This window comes from Sinohyriopsis cumingii, unplaced genomic scaffold (genome assembly GCF_028554795.1).
Source record: "Sinohyriopsis cumingii isolate HCF-2022 unplaced genomic scaffold, ASM2855479v2 utg001869l, whole genome shotgun sequence".
In the NCBI taxonomy this organism is placed as follows: Eukaryota; Metazoa; Mollusca; class Bivalvia; order Unionida; family Unionidae; genus Sinohyriopsis; species Sinohyriopsis cumingii.
This window is the reverse complement of record NW_028316075.1, coordinates 726590-747902: the sequence shown is the minus strand read 5'-3', so window position 1 is coordinate 747902 and position 21313 is coordinate 726590. Positions and strand designations below refer to the sequence as shown.

At 36.2% G+C, this 21313-nt stretch overlaps 2 protein-coding genes across 5 annotated transcripts in view; one reads left to right on the top strand and one right to left on the bottom strand.

Moving 5' to 3' along the window:
* The window catches only part of LOC149771431 (oxysterol-binding protein 1-like), a 66984-nt gene extending 66553 nt beyond the window's left edge, over positions 1-431 (bottom strand). The window contains exon 1 of the mRNA XM_089948485.1: positions 186-431. Within this exon, the coding sequence (XP_089804611.1) occupies positions 186-307 (122 nt within the window). The 5' untranslated portion in view covers positions 308-431. The remainder of the gene's footprint in view (positions 1-185) is intronic.
* Positions 432-10097: 9666 nt separating this feature from the next.
* LOC149771430 (mitotic-spindle organizing protein 2-like) lies at positions 10098-20630 on the top strand. 4 transcript variants are annotated; one of them, XM_089948463.1, is made up of 3 exons: positions 10098-10206; positions 15149-15294; positions 18132-20630. In XM_089948463.1, the coding sequence occupies exons 2-3, from the start codon at positions 15161-15163 to the stop codon at positions 18322-18324; spliced, it is 327 nt and encodes a 108-aa protein (XP_089804589.1). In that variant the 5' UTR covers positions 10098-10206; positions 15149-15160; the 3' UTR covers positions 18325-20630. The 4 variants fall into 4 exon arrangements, with proteins under 4 accessions (XP_089804589.1, XP_089804588.1, XP_089804586.1 ...); XM_089948462.1 differs by having other exon boundaries at positions 10105-10210; XM_089948460.1 differs by lacking the exon at positions 10098-10206 and adding an exon at positions 11134-11820.
* Positions 20631-21313: the final 683 nt, after the last annotated feature.

The following is a 21313-nucleotide window of genomic DNA, read 5'->3' as shown; positions in this document are numbered from 1 at the left end:
AAACCAATTTTGTCAATGATTGTTGATGCTGAACAAATGTACAGCATAAATCTTGGGCCCATTGTTCACCAGAAACTTATCTGCTGCATTTCGTATCCAAAATATATAACACATATGTGTCCAACAAACGGCATATGTACCAAAAGCTGTATAACAATTATATATTTTTTCGGAACGTGTCATACCGGTAGTAGGAAAGCAGACCATTTTGCAGGACAAACCACCTCTTCTGATAACCCTTAAGGTAGTTTGTCCATTTATAAAGCCACCCCTTGTAACTGGACTGATGTTGCCTGACCTCCGACATTGTGCCTGAAAAGCAGAAACGCTAACTCGCAATAAAATATGCCTTTTATGATTGGCAATTAATCATCATAGCAATGTTTCAATATTAAATAAATAGCATCCCCTTGATGGCTACCGGTATACGTCACCGCTCTTGTATCTAATACTCCGCCTTCCGTGAACTATTTCAGACCTACAAAATCATGAGAAAAAATATAAGCCACTTTAACAAAGCAACCATGTCAATGAAATTCACAGCATACGGTATGAGAAGAAGACAATAAACACATATTTAACCATGTTACAATTTTTTAATTCACCCATGGGGATCTATTAGTCTCACTTTGTAAAAGCGTATGAATTTATCAGACGATTACAGACTGGTTCGTGTACTTAGAGGTAAATAAACCCCAATACAACTTTGAGGTCAATCTGATGCATATTTTTGAGTAACAGAAAAGGCCGATAAGCTCCGATTGAAACAACCGGTAATCTAATAGCTTTTAGAACCTAGCTCTGTTCAATAACACCTCTCGCGTGATTCCGTGACATCTATGACAAGTGCTTTGATTAGATGATGGGATCGGTGACATGATACATTATTGTGATGATAAGATGACATCATGTTTCTTGAAACTATTGGCAATTTCAGTGACAGACACGCCTCCGGCACCAGCATCATTATGGAGCATTTAAAGTTGGTCTCTCTGTCTATCTATAAATATGTTGACTCAGCCACACTTGGCTCTTAAGCAGCGGTTGGTGCATGGTCTAAGATACAGTATGGACGTTAGCGATAGAACGATAAAAAGAGTAATAATAGGAAAGGCAGAAATAGGTGGCTTTTTTTTTTTTTAAGTGTCAGTGTACGTTTTCGTTCCTTCATACTCAGACCAATCCTGCTATCGAAGCGACGATTAAATAATGAACTTCAACCGACATAGCCCTGAGACACACTAGTTCATTAAAATGTGATTTTGGAAAGCTCTTGCTTTTGAAGTACCAAGTTAGGAGCACAGGTGCTCAACGCGAGCTTGATGTTAAGAAGAAAAGGAAAAAAGAAAAACAATCATCTCAAGGAAAAAATCATACAGAGTGACAAAAATACCTTAGATTATCCCCATGACCCGTTCTGACATAGGACCCTCTCTATCATACTATATAAGAGATATCATATATTATGATAGAGAGGGTCCTATGTCAGAATGGGTCATGGGGGTAATCTAACGTATTTTTGTCACTCTGTATGATTTTTTTCCCTTAGATGATTGTTTTTTTTTTTTTCTTAACATCAAGCTCGCGTCGAGCACCCGTGGTTAGGAGTATGCATAAGGAGCTTCTGCAATTATTGATGGTAATTTGTTCCAAGTCCCTATTGTACGTGGGAAGAAGATGGTACTGGTAAAAATCAAAGTCTTATATACCCCCCCCCCATGAAATAATGAACCTCAGCCGACATATCCCTGAGAAACACTAGGTCCTACTTGTAGCTGACTAGTTCATTAGATTGTGATTTTGGAAAGCTATTGCTTTTGAAATACCAAGTCAGGAGTATTCATAAGGAGCTTCTGCAATTATTGATGGTAATTTGTTCCAAGTCCCTATTGTACGTGGGAAGATGTTACTGATAAAAATCAAAGCCTTATATACCCCAGAATTTACCATCCAATCGCACGCGAATGCACGATTTACGCATGCGTGTGAGACCATGGCGAGACTCCTCCACGCGGGCGCCCACAATACACTTTCATTTATTGTGACTGCTGCATCTAATTTATTATGCAGAGATTCCTTGAGTATATATATATATATATATATATATATATATATCGCTGATATTGTTTTCTTTGTGAGAGAATATTTTATATTCATTTCAACTCTATTTGTATACATTTCTTAGAGATTGTGTGAGAAAATTATATTAATCAATATAATGGCAGAAACTTCACACATTTATGCGTGTAATTATTTTTAAAGGATTTGTAAGTGTATCCAATGTGGAAATCATACTGACCGAAGATTAAATCGCTGTTTCGGTTTAAACTGTCATGCAGATTTGTTAAAGTGGTTCAAAAGATTATGATTTTTCAAATACTTATCCAGAAAATTTTATAAATTATTCGAATTAGGAATTATATTGGATGAACAAAGACGTAAAACTCAATCAAGTGTAAAACAAAAGAAAAAGAAAATCATTCGATGATATTGTGCAAGAAAACTTCAAGTCGCTGACGTTGACCAGGCCGCCCAGCAGATATAGTGAAATTAGTAGTGAATACGACAGTGATGACCTTGAAATAATTAATGAGGACAGCAACGGCAGCGAAGATCACCAATGATAAATTAATCAGAGAAGCATTTTATTCATAATATATAAAACCACCAATGCCACTCACACGTATGCATAACAATGAATTCGTCTGTAATAAAGAATATGAAAAATATGATACAAAACCCTACGAAATTGTGATTTTTTTGTGAAAAGGGTTATTTTGATGTAAGAATAAAGAACCCATATAATCAATACTTTGGGACGGCATGATAATTATAAATAATTTCAGGTTCGTAAACGAGGACTACAGTACATTTGATATTCTTTGATGTCAAAGGACAATGAATGGTCAATTTCGAGTTCGTGTGATGTATTTTCTCAACGCTAATTGTGATTTCACCTAATACCCACTATAAGAAAATTGTATTTGCAGCAGAAGATCGTTTAGATACCAAGCTTCGAAGACTGAAGCGAGGTAAAATAACTTGATTGCGAGACCGTACCTTGCTTGTTGGGGTGCAACGTCATTTACATAATGTCAGCTATGCAGAAAAAAAAAAAAACAATTCACGATTCTAACAATGTAAAGTTAATGGAGAAATAAATGAGCACATAATAACATCAAATGGAGCATAATGTGGTAAAACGACGATTTGTATTAATAAACACCATAACTTGCGAGCATAGATAAAAAAAAAGATTTCTTATTAAATAATATAATCCACGCGTATAAGAAAAGTTCAACGACTCGGAATCAATGCATAACTCGGAAAATTTGGACTATGCGGTAGACTATGCCATTAAGAATGCCATAAACTGCATTTACTTACGTTACGTGTTAGCTTCGGAGCTCGACCATGACTTAAACTTGGCATCGAAGTAAAGTAGCGTAATCTTTGTTGTCGACCTTACGGATCTGTTCGCGAGTATTATCGTGCGCGCTGACAAAGAATTAGCAACGCAGCAAATGTAATTTTTTTAGCCTATTGTTGTAGAAAAACCAGACATAAAAAATGTTGAGAAAAAAGATACAAAAGTAATAAAAATGAAAGCCAGAATTGAAGCGATTTGCAATTTCTGATACTGATAAATAAACATATTTTAAAGTTTATTGACATAATTTCTATTAGACAACGATTTTGCTTTACATACTAGCATGCCTACTGTGATTTAACTAAGGCATCTGGAGAGAAGCTGGCATACTTGAGTTACTAGGACTCGCAACAACTTCCCCCAGATAAACCCTGGTCAGTTACACTAAAAGTAAACCAATTGAAACAATCCGCACAACAACATGGAATAAATATACCAAGAGACACATGAAAAGCAGGTGCACCGTATCAGACCGTGATACCGATTCGTACAAAAGCAAAACAATTAAGCACTAAGATTCCTTTGCATGACAGAAGTGCTGAAATTGCACACATAGTCGATGATGAACAAAACAACCGACGTGTTCGAGTGGTTATCTCTGCTGAATCTGTTGCATATGATCACAAATTATAAAGTCCACGAATATGAGTAGTGAATGGGGTCACTTTAGCGTCAAGGGGAATTAGCATTAAAAAACACCCTGGGTCACTTTGGCGTCAATGGGAAATTTAACATTACGAAAACCCCTGGGTCACTTTGGCGTCAAGGGAAATTTAACATTACGAAAACCCCTGGGTCACTTTGGCGTCAGTGGGAAATTAACATGGGAATAAATTGTGGGTCTGTTGAGCGACAAGGGAAATTGAACATGGGAATAAATCGTGGGCCTGTTTAGCGACAAGGGGAAATTGAACATGGGGAATAGATCGTGGGTCTGTTTAGCGTCAAGGGAAATTGAACATGGTGGGTCTGTATAGCGTCAAGGTGAATTGAACATGGCGGGACTGTCTAGGGACAATGATGGTAGAGGGCCAAACACAACAGAGACAGACAGACATACACTAGTACAAACCTGAGATCTATATATAAAGCATTACCAAGACCTGAAATTTTGCTGGGATGTTCAAAAATTTGCATAATTGCAATGATGCTATAAATAGCTATAATCAAGGAAATGCTCGACAAAATGGATGTGACTAAAAGTAACGCTAAAATGACGAAATTGTCCCAGAATTTAAAGGAAAATAAACATATCCCCGAAAATTAAGTTACAATGGTTTAGACTAAAATGGATAAAATTAGTAACTACTTACAATAGCAACTTGTGTGACGATCGTGGATAAATACCTATGTATCTATAATCAGCTGAAATTCATATGAAATCCCACTATCTATTTATAGCTCCAACTTGTGGGTTATTCCTTTGGAAAATCCCACTATCTTTTTATAGCCTCAGCTTGAGTGACGTTCCTGTTTATGAACTCTAGTACATATGTATAGCTACAACCTGTGGAAATCCCCAAGTCCATATTTATAGTCTTAAAATTTCCAGCGTCAGTGACGTCACTGTACTGGACACTAGGGGATAAATGTCAACAGTGTTGCAAGTGGCTGACCTGAATACACGCTACTGTAGATAGGTAGGTAGAGTGTATTTGATAGGGATAAAGTGAGTTTTATAGGGACAAACAGAGACCAACACACACACACACACACACACACACACAGAGGAAAGAGGAAGAAAGCAAAACCAGACATACTATCCATACAAACGTACCCGAACGCATACAATCCCCAAATATACTATCCACACAACGTCGCTAATGCATACAAACTCAAAATATACTATCCACACGGAAGGGAGGGAAAACAAAACCAGGATGTTTTCCTTCACGCTCGCTCTTTAGGCATGCAAGTCGGTAAACAATAGTCAGTCTATTCATCCATCATTTTGTGTCTTGATGTTTCCTAAATCACATACTGATGCTATAAAATAACGGGTTAAATGGGTTTTGTAGTGTTGGGGTGGGGTGGGGTGTAGGTGCTTGGCAGAGTTGGTCATTGCAGGTGAGGGTTTAGGTGCTTTCAAAAAAACTTTTTCTTCTTCACTCTGTGTTGATGGAATATAATGGGTTATTTTATTCACTCTCTGTTGATAGTATATATAAACGGTTATTTCTTCACTCCGTGTGGATAGTGTATAATGCTTTTCTTCTTCCCTCTGTGTGGTTAGTATGTTATGGCTTTTTCCTCTTCCCTCTTTGAGGATAGCGTATATTGGGTTATTTATTTCTTCTTCCCTCTGCGTAGATTGTAGATATGGGGTTTACTTTTTTTACATCTCACCTCCGTGTGGATAGTAGGTATGGGATTTGTATTCTTCCTCTTCCATGTGTAGATAGTATATTTGGGGTTAGTATTATCTCCCTTCTGTGTGGATAGTATATTTGGGGTTTGTTTTTTCCTCTTCCCTCTGTGTGTGTGTGTGTGTATTCGCGTACGTTATGTAAATCGTATATTTGGTTGTTTTTTTCTTCTTCCTCCCGAGTGTAGATGGTATATTTGGGGTTTGTCAGCTTTAGCGTCGTTGTGTGGATAGTATATTTGGGAATTGTATGCGTTCGGGTACGTTTGTATGGATAGTATATTTGGTTTTGTTTTCCCTCCCTTCCGTGTGGATAGTATATTTTGAGTTTGTATGCGTTAGCGACGTTGTGTGGATAGTATATTTGGGGATTGTATGCGTTCGGGTACGTTTGTATGGATAGTATGTTTGGTTTTGCTTTTTTCCTCTTTCCTCTGTGTGTGTGTGTGTGTGTGTGTATTGGTCTCTGTTTGTCCCTATAAAACTCACTTTATCCCTATCAAATACACTCTACCTACCTATCTACAGTAGCGTGTATTCAGGTCAGCCACTTGCAAAACTGTTGACATTTATCCCCTAGTGTTCAGTACAGTGACGTCATTGACGCTGGAAATTTTAAGACTATAAATATGGACTTGGGGATTTCCACAGGTTGTAGCTATACATATGTACTAGAGTTCATAAACAGGAACGTCACTCAAGCTGAGGCTATACAAGATAGTGGGATTTTCCAAAGGAATAACGCACAAGTTGGAGCTATAAATAGATAGTGGGATTTCATATGAATTTCAGCTGATTATAGATACATAGGTATTTATCCACGATCTTCACACAAGTTGCTATTGTAAGTAGTTACTAATTTTATCCATTTTATAGTGTGTGTGTGTGTGTGTATGTGTTTGCATGTGTGTGTATTGGTTTCTGTTTGTCCCTATAAAACTCACTTTATCCCTATCAAATACACTCTACCTACCTACCTGCAGTAGCGTGTATTCAGGTCAGCCACTTGCAACACTGTTGACATTTATCCCCTAGTGTTCAGTACAGTCACGTCACTGACGCTGGAAATTTTAAGACTATAAATATGGACTTGGGGATTTCCAAACAGGAACGTCACTCAAGCTGAGGCTATTAAAAGATAGTGGGATTTTCCAAAGGAATAACCCACAAGTTGGAGCTATAAATAGATAGTGGGATTTCATATGAATTTCAGCTGATTATAGATACATAGGTATTTATCCACGATCGTCACACAAGTTGCTATTGTAAGTAGTTACTAATTTTATCCATTTTAGTCTAAACCATTGTAACTTAATTTTCGGGGATACGTTTATTTTCCTTTAAATTCTGGGACAATTTCGTCATTTTAGCGTTACTTTTAGTAACATCCATTTTGTCGTTGAGCATTTCCTTGATTATAGCTATTTATAGCATCATTACAATTATTCAAATTTTTGAACACCCCAGCAAAATTTCAGGTCTTGGTAATGCTTTATATATAAATCTCAGGCTTGTACTAGTGTATGTCTGTCTCTGTCTCTATTGTGTTTGGCCCTCTACCATCATTGTCCCTAGACAGTCCCGCCATGTTCAATTCACCTTGACGCTATACAGACCCACCATGTTCAATTTCCCTTGACGCTAAACAGACCCACGATCTATTCCCCATGTTCAATTTTCCCTTGTCGCTAAACAGGCCCACGATTTATTCCCATGTTCAATTTCCCTTGTCGCTCAACAGACCCACAATTTATTCCCATGTTCAATTTCCCTTGTCGCTCAACAGACCCACACTTTATTCCCATGTTAATTTCCCATTGACGCCAAAGTGACCCAGGGGTTTTCGTAATGTTAAATTTCCCTTGACGCCAAAGTGACCCAGGGTTTTTCGTAATGTTAAATTTCCCATTGACGCCAAAAGTGACCCAGGGTGTTTTTTAATGCTAATTCCCCTTGACGCTAAAGTGACCCCATTCACTACTAATATGAGTTACGCAAGCGCTCTCTGATCTTCGAGATGACAAGGCGATTATCCCAAGAGGAAATAAACTAAACTGAGATGCTGTAAACTTGTATTAAATATGCTTCAGATACTGCAATGGAAATAGAGTAAAAACAGTGATGCCAGAGCCTGGGGGGGGGGGGAACCCATTTTGAAATGTATTCCTGTGCGGAAGATGAAGATACTGTATATATTATACGCAGACTTTGAATGTCTGAACATTCACGTGGAGGGTTAGCATTCCCGCAACCAAGAAAATACAACGCACGCAACCGAATAAGTCACATGCGGGTTTTACATTGAAGTGAGATGTGATGGAGTGACTGAGCCGCCAATGTTGTATCGTGGCCAGTACTTGGTTGAGGTGTTTCTTAAATTGCTCGAGGCTACCTCAAGATGGATCTGACAACAGTTCGCATGTGTCCTCGCTGATCATAACCGTGTGGCGGGCGACGTCAACATGATTACGACCAACGAGAAAACGTGCAAGTTTTCAATGGCCACAAATTGCTGAATATGTGATGGTCCCTTTGACACCGACGGTAGTGCTGAAAGCTCCAAAGTACGTGATCACTGCCATTTCATCAGCGCGTATAAAGGAGCCACACTCAGCGCGTGGAATTTACAGCTGCGAATTCATCCAAGCAAAACACGAATTCCCGTTGTGCTTCATAACATGTTTGGGTATGATGGTCCCTGAATAATGCAAGCACTCACAACGGGATCGAATACATGGATAAGTGTCATTCACCAACAACAAGGAAAAATACATGACGTTTTGGTTCGGTCATTTACAATTCATCGATTTCTTACAGGTTCTAAACCAAGCACTGAACAAACTCGTGGGTAAACTTGCAACGAATGGTAATGATCGTTTTAAGATTACACGCCAATAAAGAGGTGTTTTTAAATTAAGAAGGAAGTTACCCGTACGAACCAGACTTTGACGAAAAAGGTTCGCTTTACTCCCTTGTAAAGGAAAATATAAGTATATGGATTTTTTTCGAAAATTTCAATGAACCTTCATTGTCACCACATGAGCGTTTTTACTCTACACTTACCTGGGAAAATATAAGTGTCATGAACAATACGCATGCATTTAGTTGCACAATTATGGGTGACCATCACATTCTTTACCTGAAAACATACGTGCTTCAGAACGCAGATACCATTGAGACATTCAAAGACACATGCATGCACTTTTGCAGTCTTGATTCCGCACACTACTTTTCATCACTTATTTACCCCCCCCCCCCGTTCGAAAATGCATTTTCTCTTAAATTACACAGATCCTATTCAGTCGCATCCAATGCGTACTTTATTGGTCAAATTAACCAGCCGCAATCAAAATATCCGTAGCCAAAACGTTAATGTGGACAAAACTTGTACAACCGTTATAGGAAACATTTCATTCATCATATTTAAAAATGTACTTTTGCCGTTTTCAAAACCTGGAATATAAAACATTGCTAGTTCACAAATAAACTCCGAGTTCATCCAGGCCAAGTTCATTAGTTTATAAAAAGAATAAAGCAAAAGACAAAGCTAGGTAATGTTTTAATCCTCGTTTAAAATCTAGAACAACAAAATGTAGCCAATGCCAAGGCCAGGTCATCGTAGGTTGGCTGAATTGTAACAGATTTAAGAAACAAATTTAACACAAACCACATTTTGCGTCCAATCGACAATGTAGCCAAATATGATCGATCTTTAGAAACTGGTGAATGAAAATTGAATTTGCCTCACTTGATAATCAATACATCTAAATCAAAACTTGCTGCCAATTACATGTGTGTGTGTGTGTGTGTGTGTGTGTGAAGTTCGTGATTATACTGACTGAGTAACCTAAGAATCAGAAACTATTAATTGTCAATGCTCCATATCGCATGCCAATTTTTCCACTAAAATAAACTAATATTGCATGAAACTAGAAGTGAAATAGCATTACACATTTAGAAAAATTAAGAGAGAAAAAACCTTAGTTTACGATTATTCCATTCCACGTTTAAATTTTACGCAGTGAGTCGTTTCGTGTTTGGGCCTAATGAATGTCCATTTCGCCCAAAATAACTCTTTTTTCCATTTGAGGTAATAACAAGTTATTAAACTATTTCGTTCATAATTATAGAAAAAACAATATTTACATTATTAAGTTCAAAGCAATACAATAAAGAGACTCCATTTTGCATAAAAATTAATCCATTTCGCTCAGTTTCGTTAATTTCGCAAAAATAATTTCCATGGCGCACTCGGGACTAGCCTGGTTCCCGGTCGCTATGTAGACAAGTGATCAATTTAACGTAAGACTCGCGTTTGGGTGTTTCTATGCACCGTTTCCGGTACCAACAATTTTGAAAAAGAAATATGTATAATTCAAAGTGATTGTTTGTGTCCCCCCACTGATACTACGTAGGTTAGAGAATTAGTTAATTTTTTTGTTCAGTTATTTATAATAGATTGTAGTATATTAATATCGCATAGAGGGCGGAAAATGCAAATCTGTGCGTTGGTATCATGAATGATAAATGTCGATGGGGTGAAAATACATGCATCTAATGATCTGAGTCTACAAGACACATTTACATACTCATTTTTGGACGTTGGAAAAGATATGAGCCTCTACATGTTACATTTTGCACTGTTTAAATATTAATTTCTTCCTTGCTACATCCTTCAGAGTTAAACATGCAAATCTTTAATTTATTAACTTTGTCAAGTTTGTGAGCTTTTGTCTCCATTTGAAGAGTAATCTACGAATACGGTTCATTACTTTGGCAAATAATAATCAGAGGTCACGCTAGGATTTTAAAACTTTGAGTCCAGCACTCCCATTTTGGTAAAAATAGAGTCCCACCAGCAAAAGTTGCAGTCGCCTTCCTAAAAACTATGCAAATCAGAAGAACTATTGGTTGCCGTTGTGTTTAATTTCTACATTCTTTTTAACAGACATAACTCTGTTTGTCCATCAGAGTGAACTGAATTTTTTCAATCCAAGGAAATTCATATTCCAAGTACTAAGCTAGACATCACACACTTCCTTACACTTGGCTCCAGTCCCATCTGAACTGTCAGTTATAGCAACTTGAGCACTCTTCTGAATCTCTTTACAATCTTTTTCAGTTTGCCATTTAACCCCAAAATACTTATCACATATGTGAATAGCATTTTTTCAAAGTTGCAGCACGTCTTAATTTGTAGGTCACATGCACTGCTTATTCCACCACACTCGGAAATGAACACAATAATAAAGCTAAAGTTTTTCATTTGATGTACTCTTATAAAATGACAACATGTACATCACTGGGTCTTTCTGCCTCTGTAAATATCAGTACACTGTAAGTATCAGTCAGACCCTTTGAACTTGCCTCCCAGATATTGCATCATGTTCTTTTTATGTACTGTTATAATGGCAACATGTACATCAGGGGGTCTTTCAGTCACTGAATTCTGTCATTGTAAATATCAGCACAGCTAATTGATCAACACATGTTCCCACAAAGCAGGTGGCTGAAGCAGGACTGGCAAGTCTTTGAATTTTCCACCCACCTTTTACATGTGTACGGTGGACTCCCACCTAAGTGATTTTCTGTGTCCCAGAAAAATAATTGGCATCCAGATATGCGTGATTAAGCATTTCTGAGACCTATGATGATAATAATAATGTGGACTTAGTACAGGCCTAATCTTGAGAAGCTCTAAGCACTTTACAATATTAGATAACACTTAAAAACACAATGACACAATTAAAAAAACAAACACCATGAAATTAAAAAACAAAAACATGCTGACAATAATTAGGAAAATAAACTTTCTTAAGTCATTAAGTCTGTTCTTGTTGTTGAAAAAGGTGTGTTTTAAGGGCACTCGTAAATGAGATCACATTGTATCATAAGGTCGATGGGCAATTCGTTCTACATAGCTGCAAAAGCACATTGTTTGTATGACTTTGTTTAAACAGTGGGAACAATGAGAAGGCCAGTGTCAGAAGAGGAGCACAAGTTTCTAGATGGGGTATACAGATGGGTATGTTGGACTTGAGCCATTTAGTGAAATGAAATGTAGCATAGTGAACAGATTTTGTGTTTGATTCTGGATTGAATGGATAGCCAGTGGAGGTTACAGAGCAGATTGAGGGATGTGCTCAGTTCTTAGTATTCTAAGGAAAATCATAGCAGCTGTGTTTCGAAGTTTCTACAGTAGATACTGAGACAGATCAGATAGAAGTGAATTACAGTAGTACAATCATTAAAGTACTGAGGAAAACAAAAATGTTTTAGTGGAATCAGCTGAAAGAAAATTGCAAATGGAGTTGATGCATCTCAGCACCAGATATGCAGCCTTGCATATGTTCATTACATGTTGGTGTAACGAGAAAGGACTGTCTAGTGTGACACCTAGGTTTTGTACTAACTGTTTGATTTAATATTGGTATTGCTGATACTTATTGTTTGAGGTAAAGGATTTGAATAAGAAAGTATTTGTCTGGTAATCAGGATGGCTTCAGTTTTATCATCTTTTATTTACAGCTTGTTACATGTCATCCTTGACTTCATATCAGACATTAACCTCTGTACATCCTGGATAGTGAAAAATAGGATCTCAGTCATTGACAGTTGAGAACAGCTGAGTGTATGGAATATAGAGGGCAGTTTCATTCCTATGGCAAGGGTGATATATGGTCTGTAGATTGCTAAAAAGACTATTTAAATTCAGATGAGATACAAGTTGGGATACAACAACTTTTTAAGGACTTTTAACATACATAGGAGGTTAAAATCATTGTGATAGTTCTTTAAATCATTATGGTCAAGCATTGGTTTCTTCATCAAAGGCTTTACAATGGCAGTTTTGAAAAAAAATTGGGGAATTCGCTTGAATTCGCTTGATGAGAGAGACGTATTGATAACAGCAATATTGAATCTAAGCACTCAAGTAAGAGAGATGTCAGAATCTGATCAAGTTCACATGACTTTGAGGTGCTTTTCATGTGTGTGTGATTTAGATTTTTAATGTAGCTTTAGCAGTTTTAGTCATATTGCTATGATGTCTGCAGTGTGGCAGTTTATAGTGATGCCTAGCAGTAAAGCATCATGCAGCACACATGAAGCATGATGTCCCACCCAGTTATATTATCCTGACACCTGGCTGACCAGTCCTAACACTAACCTCTTAATGCTTAGCACCAAGCTAGTCTGATGCTTGTACCATTTTTGTAAGTCTCTGGTATGATTTGGCTGGGGTTCGAATGCATGACTTCCCTCATCTGAGGCAGACGCTCTCACTTAGGCCACCAGATAGGTGGGGCATTCATCATCACATCAACATAGAATCATCCGTATCGAGGTGATTATCAGGACAACTTAGAATACTACATATGTGCAAGATGCTTGTACTCAGCATTAATTATTCTGTTAGACTATAATCATGAATCTAAGTATTTATAATGAAATAAATTTGATTACAGTACTGGTTGATATTATTATTATCTCAGGGGACATTCACTTAAATAAAAAAACATGTGCATGTCAGTGTGCTTATGAAGGTGCATTTACTCATGTTAAATTTAATATTAATTGTCTGTTCTAAAATTTAATTTAACCAAAGTCTGTTCAGTACCAATTATTGAGTGCTCTCCACCGTAACTTTCATCAGATAACTTAGCAATGGTTACTGATCGCTATGGATTTTTACAGTGATGGCTAGGTACTAAATGGGGTCAAGAAAAGAACATATCATGCCTAATCCTCACAATAGGTTGTACACATTTTGTTTTCTTCAACATGTATAGCTATCCCTGTGATATCACAGTGCACACCAATTCAGTCCAGTTTGTACTTGATCATACCTTTAAGTCTGCCTTGCCCAAAAATGTCCATGTACTTTAAAGTTGTATTTTGCCATATTTGTTTCTCAGGGCATGTAAATAATGGCTTTCCACAGGAATATGGATGTATGCAGATCTAAATAAAGTGAATAATAGCCATTTAAAGGTTTGTAAAATCCAATTCTACAAAACACCTGTTAGTGAAATAGTCAGTACTGATTGCATACATGACCTAATTGACTTTTACTATAGCAAATAATGAATAATGACCAGTGCTGAAAGAAAAAAATTTCAGGCCCAGAGCAAGTTACTTAACAAAAAAATTTCAAGCCCTGGCTCCAATTCCATGTGTCGTTTTTATTATTTCAACACAACATTGAAATTGTTGTCCATTAAATATGAAAAGAAATATGGGGGGGGGGCAACCATTACTAGACCTATTTACGATAAGTGTGAAACAACAAACTGGCCACTTTCATCTTTCCATTCCCAGACCCAGAGGCATTAGCCATCAGTACCCATTGCAATCAGCTGGTGGAGAATATTGGCATATGCCTTCCTTCCAGCAGTTCAAATACTAAAACTAATCCAGAAAACAATGGGTAGGGTTTGCAAAATAGTAACGATTTCCCCACTCCAAGATATGTTCATGATCAGTGATCTGCTTGATCTAATGATGGATTTACTCAGGAAAACAGTAGCAACCCCCACGCTGTTTTTTTAGCAGCCGAATCATTGGTATTCAATCTGTATCCAGAAAGACCCCTCCTTTACTCTTGGCTCATGTAAAGGACTGCCTGCATGAAAACTCGTTCTGTACATACATACAAGCATATGCCTTACTTTGCACTTATCATTAAGATGTTAGTGTTAGGACTGGTCGGCCTGGTGTCATGATAATGTGACTGGATGGATTATGATGATATGTGTCGCAGCATGATGCCCCAGTGCTAGACAACACTATATACTGCTACACTGCAGACATTGCAGCGATATGCCTGAATTTTTTTTTAAGCTATGTTAAAAATCCAAATCACACACACACACACACATTCTCCACCTTGTTACTATATTCCAAATCATGTTTCTAGATTGATTCTTTTGAAAACTTAACATTTTTCTTGCCTCACACGAAGTAGATACACTTAACGTGAGCATGTCCAGTAATAATTATCACCTTATGGGATTCATTAAATGTAGTAGAAAACTGGCAATTTGTTTTGGATTAATGTATGTTTCCTTTGCTCACTCAAATTGCAGCACTGCAAGTTTGTGAGATAGTTCATAAAAGTTGTGTTCTTAAAGTACACCATAAGCCTACTTAGTTAAATGTCGACTGGTAAGGTATGTAAGCCAGATCAGCAATATCAGGCCAGCTTGGGCCTCTTGTTTAAATTGTTAACAATATGATAAAAGATCAAAAGTGCTGTGTATAAGTATATTTGTTTCATATTTTAATGTAATGTAAATCTGAATATTTGAACAATGTATTTTATAATACATATTTTGTCTTTTGTCTGTGTTCAGTTATTCTTCACCATGACTCAGAAGCTAGAGCGAAGTACAACACTTAACTTCCAGCTGTTGAGCAAAAATGTTTTAACAGCTGATGAAATGGAACAGTATGAACTGGCACAACTGGCTGGAGTTGTCTTGGACCCTAGTGTATTCAAGTGAGTTATTATTTTAATAAAAATTTATATACTTTTTAAATCCATATGGCCTAGACACTTGTTGGTACAGATTCCTCACACTTACTCATTTCACACATGTTTCAGCCCAACATGTTTAAAAAAAAATACACATGCTTGGTTGGCTAGAATTGCAAGCTACATTTATGTATGTTGCATAATTCTTTTTTTTAAAAAATATGTTTGTCCTAATAATTTCAGTAATGGGCTTTAAATGTGTGAAAAAATATTTTTATCCGAAAAATATCTTCAGTGATCACTTCAGAATGTGGGAAAAAATGTGCACAGTGCAAGTTTTTCCTTCCTTTGAATCATTATTTTTGTGGGTACAAGTTTTCATGGATTTTATTGTGTCTGCAAACCACAAAATCGGAAGACTCGGTGAAAAGTGTTCATTCTGTGTAATAGAGTACTTTTTCAGTCCTCAAGGATGATGGTTATCAGGATAATTCTTCTGTACTACCATGTCACCCGAGATTTGTACATATTACAGTATATATGGATTTATAAACTAATTTGTTGATCATGACTATTGTAAAAAAAATAAAAATAATCTTGTGTCGTCCAAATAACCATAACCAAATAGTGTTGTTAAAGTAAAAGTGAGTGTAATTCTGCGGTGGGGGCATGAGATATGAAGAAACGTTATTCTTATATACATTTGTCATTATTTTTATTGTTTTTAAGTATTCTGCAATCAAATGTGTACAAGACGTTAATGTTGACATAATTACTGTTAAATATAATGTTAAACATGATTATCTGGACCCACTGAATCCAGATATTGGACCCATTTAATCCAGATATCTGGCCCATTTAATCAATATTAGACAACATGCTTCCATTCGCACTTCAACTTTTGACCCAGTTTCGATCATCTGGATGTCTGCAGATCCTGACAAAATCTGTGTCCTATGATGGGTGTGGAACATTGACATTTTCAGATTTTTTTTTAGTTAGAGTATGCATATGACATGTGGATATTGTAATAAAGAGTGTGAGTACTTTTCAAAGTATTTGTGAGAAAAAATGAACATTGTAACTGTAGAATTAAGAAGCCTGAAAATACAGTTAAGGTAAAAGTGAAACTGTCGTCCACACAGCATAACAGATTCCTTTACTCTGAACACGATTTTTAAAAAAAAGAAGATACTTTTTATTTTTCGAACCTTTAATTAACCAAAGTAAATTTTGTAAATAGGAGTTATACAATAACGATTAGGTTCAAGAATACCTGGCTGAAATATACCAAGGAGAGTGACATACACTGCAAGACACACATAGAGGATATTTTCTTTTCGTACAATAATACCAGATATATTGCATGGTTCCAAAAACATACTGTAGCAGGTGGCAAAGCCATGAATTAAAATGTATCATTTTTAGTACCAAGATAAAATATGTTCAATATTAGGACAGGAAAAGAAAATTTTCTTTTTATTATATACCAGACTTGCTCCATAATTGAAGTTTAAAAGATTAAACTCACTCTACAGTACAACACACTCACACACATCCCCAATCGTTCCCCCTGCTTTTTTTAAATTCATCTCACTTTAATAGCCTGATCACATACATTTATGACTGATCCAGTGGTCTAATTAGTTATAGCATCTGCCACAGGTGTGGGAGGTCGTGGGTTTGAACCACGACCTAGTCATATCAAAGACTTATAAAAATGGTTCTAACATCTGCCTCACTTGACACTCAGCATTAAGAGGTTAGTTTTAGGACTGGTCAGCCTGGTGTCAGGATAATGCGACTGGGTGTGACAAGTTCCTCATATCTGCACCATGATGCCCCAGCATTAGATTATCACTATAAACTGTGTCACTGCAGACATTGTAGCAGTTTGACTCAAATTGTTAAGGCTGTGTTAATAATCCAAAAACACTAAAAAATTTTATGTTACTTGTTTAATCATCATTTTTACCAACATGCTTAGTTTTCCAAAGAAATAGGGGATTAAATATTCTTTCTCTTGACCAGTAGATCTTGGGAGTATGATTCTTTCCAGGGTTCACAAGTAAAGGTCACACAGGAAGAAAATATCTTTTGAAATTAATTAGTGCTTTTTTCTGTGATTAATTTATTACATTTTACAACTTAAAGATTTAATTGAAAATAATTGAATGAAAGGCTAATGAATTTAATTGCCACAATTTCTTTTCTTCTCCAAGATGCACTCTGATATACAGTGTAATTGACCATTTTGAAGTATGAGTGCATGTACTGTTTTAAAAAAAACTTCTTAAAATAAGAGAATAATTTTGCTTCATTGTTTGTTTATTCTCGGTTTTAATGTAACTTTTAACACGTTATTGGCTATATCATGCTGAGGAAATTGAAGCTAAGTGTTTTTCTCAGTAACATACCAAGGTAAATGTCCTGTAATGCCTTAGAGTTTAGGGACAGCTACTTCATTTTTCAGGACTCTAGTAAAAAGTAATTCATTATAATGTATTTTGCCCCTTGTCTGGTTTGTTTTGTAGGAACAATAAAACTACTTTCATAATCCATAAATTTAAGTATATATGAAGATGTAACAGCACAAACATTATGCTCTTGAAAATAAACGAATTCAGAGCATGTCATTCAAAATTGTTTGATCCCGTTAGTTTTGGGAAATGGTTAGATGATTACTGCCTAATCTTACAAACCAGAGTTGAGCAGAAACGGACATCAGGTACAATAGTGCGTTTCTACAATAAATTTTCACACTGTATAAGCAACAATTTCCCATAACTTGTCTCCTAATTTGTTGTATTGAGAGAGAAAAAAGTGAGATTTAAATTTTGGATCTTTTTTTTTCATTCCAGGATTATTATTGATCTACTGAAGATGAATGTATCTCCTACCGCTGTCCTACAGATGTTGAAGTCTATGTGTGTTGGATCTCGGAAGAAAGTTCCCCAGTCTGAAGATCTAGCTCCACAGCAGAGGCATAAACAGCCTAGTCGTGGCCGCATTGCTTCTGGATCTGGGTCAAAGAGGACAGAATCTAGAAGATAGTATTTGTTGTGATTAAAGGAAGTGTATTGTGCAGTTGTAAAATTTGATGGGACTTCAAAACAGGGTTTCATTTGTACGTGAATATAGAATCTAGCAATCAAATTGGATGAAGCTTAAGTCGGCCAGTTTTGACCCATGAAACATTAATAAATGACGTGTAATTCCAGGTTTGAATCTCATCAAAAGAGTTTAAGTCTGAACTAAATTGTCTTGTCAGCCAGGGTCAGATCTTGACAGAGTGATAAATATGACAGCCATTTGCATGTCTATCCTCACCTTAGATTAACTCAAGTGTTAAAGTGTTTTGCTTTTATTTCAGTAATATTTTATCTGACCCTCTTCAGAGTTGGAATATAGCTTCCATATGCACTCATTTTTATCTGACTAAATTAATCATATTATTAAAGCTCATGAGTGGGCTCAACATGGATGGAAAAGTTCGATAAATCAAATGGTTCAATTTTGCTACAAGGAAATAAATTTGAGTTTGTCTGAAGTTTCATTAATCCACTTACTTGGACTACACTCAGACTCAGCTGTAAAAATAAAACAAATTAAAATTGTTACCTCCCTTTGTTGCTACAGACCACTTCTCGTGAGGTAAAACTTGGTTTCACCGAAGGGTGTTTGTTAAAGTGAATCCCATTAACTGAACAAACAAATGATTACTTCAGTAAATGAATTCATGATGAATGACTTAATAATATTGTGATTCTTCAAAACAAACATACATGGTTGAATGAAGAAAATTGCAGACAAATAAAGAAAGGTACCAAGGTGTGAGAAATTTAAAGTCCAATCCACAGCTTACACAATGTATGATACATAATGGTTTTCAAAATCTTCTCTAATTTCAGTTTTTAGTTTGAATTCAATTTAGTGATATCTTTTATCATTTGAGTGATGTAATGAATGTTTTTAACAAAAAATTTTTGTACTCCCAGTGGAATGAGATTGGGTTTGATCCAGGACATTTTATACATGGTTTTGATTTGAGGATTTGAAATGAGGTGGTTCATTTTAATTAAAATGACCCCCTTTCTATGTTCCTTTTTAACTGATAATGTATTATTTGTACTTCTAAATCCACCTCTGTGACATAACTCCTTAAGAGTGCATGTATTGTGTCTAAGAGCACCTTAGCACAAAAATGGCTATATGATGCTAATTAAAATGTCCACATTTTTACAACTCCTTATGAAAGACAAGTTGTAAGGAGAGCTGCTATTTTAATTGTTTCATGAAGAATATATTTATTAGAAAAGTATCACAATGCTGACTTCCAAACATCCATACAAAAACAACTTCTGCAATATTGGCCATAAAATTCATCTTAATGAAGAAATATTAGTACATATGTCTGTATTTATTGCTTTTAATGGCACATTGTATTTGATATTTAGTGAATACATTTTTTAAATTTGTTTTCATTTGTTTTGTGTATTTGTACTTAGCATAATTTGCCATTTGTGTATATTATATTGATTCTTTTTCAGTCTCTCCCTATTCCCAGTATTCCTTTCTGTTTGCTCTCTCATTTGTTTGTCGAACATTACTCTTTACGTTAATGGCTGGTACAATAAATAATTACTCTAACAGATTGAGATCTAAGACTTCTAAATAAAAGTTAGAGATTATTAGCAGCATTTTCGTACAGAGTGTTGATGCAGAGGATACTTTCAGCATGACAAAAGCCTGTCGAATATTGTTTGCATTTATTTTAAAATGTATCCATGGATTTGGAGGATGTTAAACCATTGTTCAGAGTGATTTTGAATGAAATGCCTATTATTAAAACATAAACCACAGTCATCCTAACCAGTTATGTCTAACTTGAGTTGTCAGGAAGAAAGGGAAATAGATATTTCTTGCAAAACTTATAATTTTTTTCACATATGTTTATCATAAAGAATGCTTCATTTTCATTAATGATTTTTTTTGACAGTAAATACTGTTCAGATTTGAAGAATTTCTGGAATGTAATGCATTAAGTACTACCAGTATATTTGTCCTGGCATGTTGAGTACATCATCATACAAGTTATTTCACAATTAAAGTGATATTATGTTTTCAGATAATTTTCTCTGAATCGGTGAAGTTAAATCATGATGTACATGTTATATTGGATATTGATTCAGGATTAGTTGACTTTTAAAGTTTCATCCTGAGATCTTGTTGGTCTCCTTTGCAGTTTGAGAGTAGAATGCTCATGTGATATCCAGTTCTGAAACTGTTAGCACTGTTATGTCTCACAGGTATTTACAGTATCTTTGTTACATATTTTTACAATAAAACTTTTTAACTCACTTCACTTGTTTTTTGTTCATGATTAAGCTTATTTTGGACTGTTCCAGTGGGCTAAGTAGTTATAGCATCCACATCAGATGTGGCAGGTTGCAGGTTCAAACCCCAGTCAAGTCGTACCAAACACAGACTTACAAAAATGGTACTAGTAGCTGCATCACTTGGCACTCAGAATTAAGAGGTTAGAGTTAGGACTGATTGGCCTGGTGTCAGTTGTTGTTGTTGTAGGGTATACATGGCGGCCAGTATTAATGGTGGAGGAAGAAACCGGGAAAACCCCGGAAAGAACCACCGACCCATGAGAAGCTACTGGCAAGCTTTCTCACATACCCACATTAGCCGAAAATCCGAGACTTGAACCCACGCAGACAGAGTTGAGATGGCAGTGATCCATAATGGAGAGCGCTTTAGGCCACACGGGGTCCCCGGCCTGGTGTCAGGATAATGTGACTAGGTGAGACATGATGCCCCAGTGGTAGTCATCACTATAAACTGTCATACCGCAGACATTGTAGTGATATGACTGGAAAATTGTTAAAGTTATGTTAAAATCACACACACACACATATGCATTAAACATATTTCTTGTATACTTGTAGCTCTCCTGGTCATAAACCAGAAGAATTTATGGAATGGCTGGTAATATATCCATCTGTCCACTGTCCATCAGTTAGAACAAGTTTGC

What these genes read in the sequence shown, in the direction of transcription:
- LOC149771430 (XM_089948460.1), top strand. Translation starts at nt 11,764, where the DNA reads ATGAGAAGGCCAGTGTCAGAAGAGGAGCACAAGTTTCTAGATGGGGTA. An exon ending in TAGATGGGGTATACAGATGG is followed by an intron (nt 11,821 to 15,148) that starts GTATGTTGGACT and finishes GTCTGTGTTCAG; the next exon opens with TTATTCTTCACCATGACTCA. An exon ending in TTGGACCCTAGTGTATTCAA is followed by an intron (nt 15,295 to 18,131) that starts GTGAGTTATTAT and finishes TTTTCATTCCAG; the next exon opens with GATTATTATTGATCTACTGA.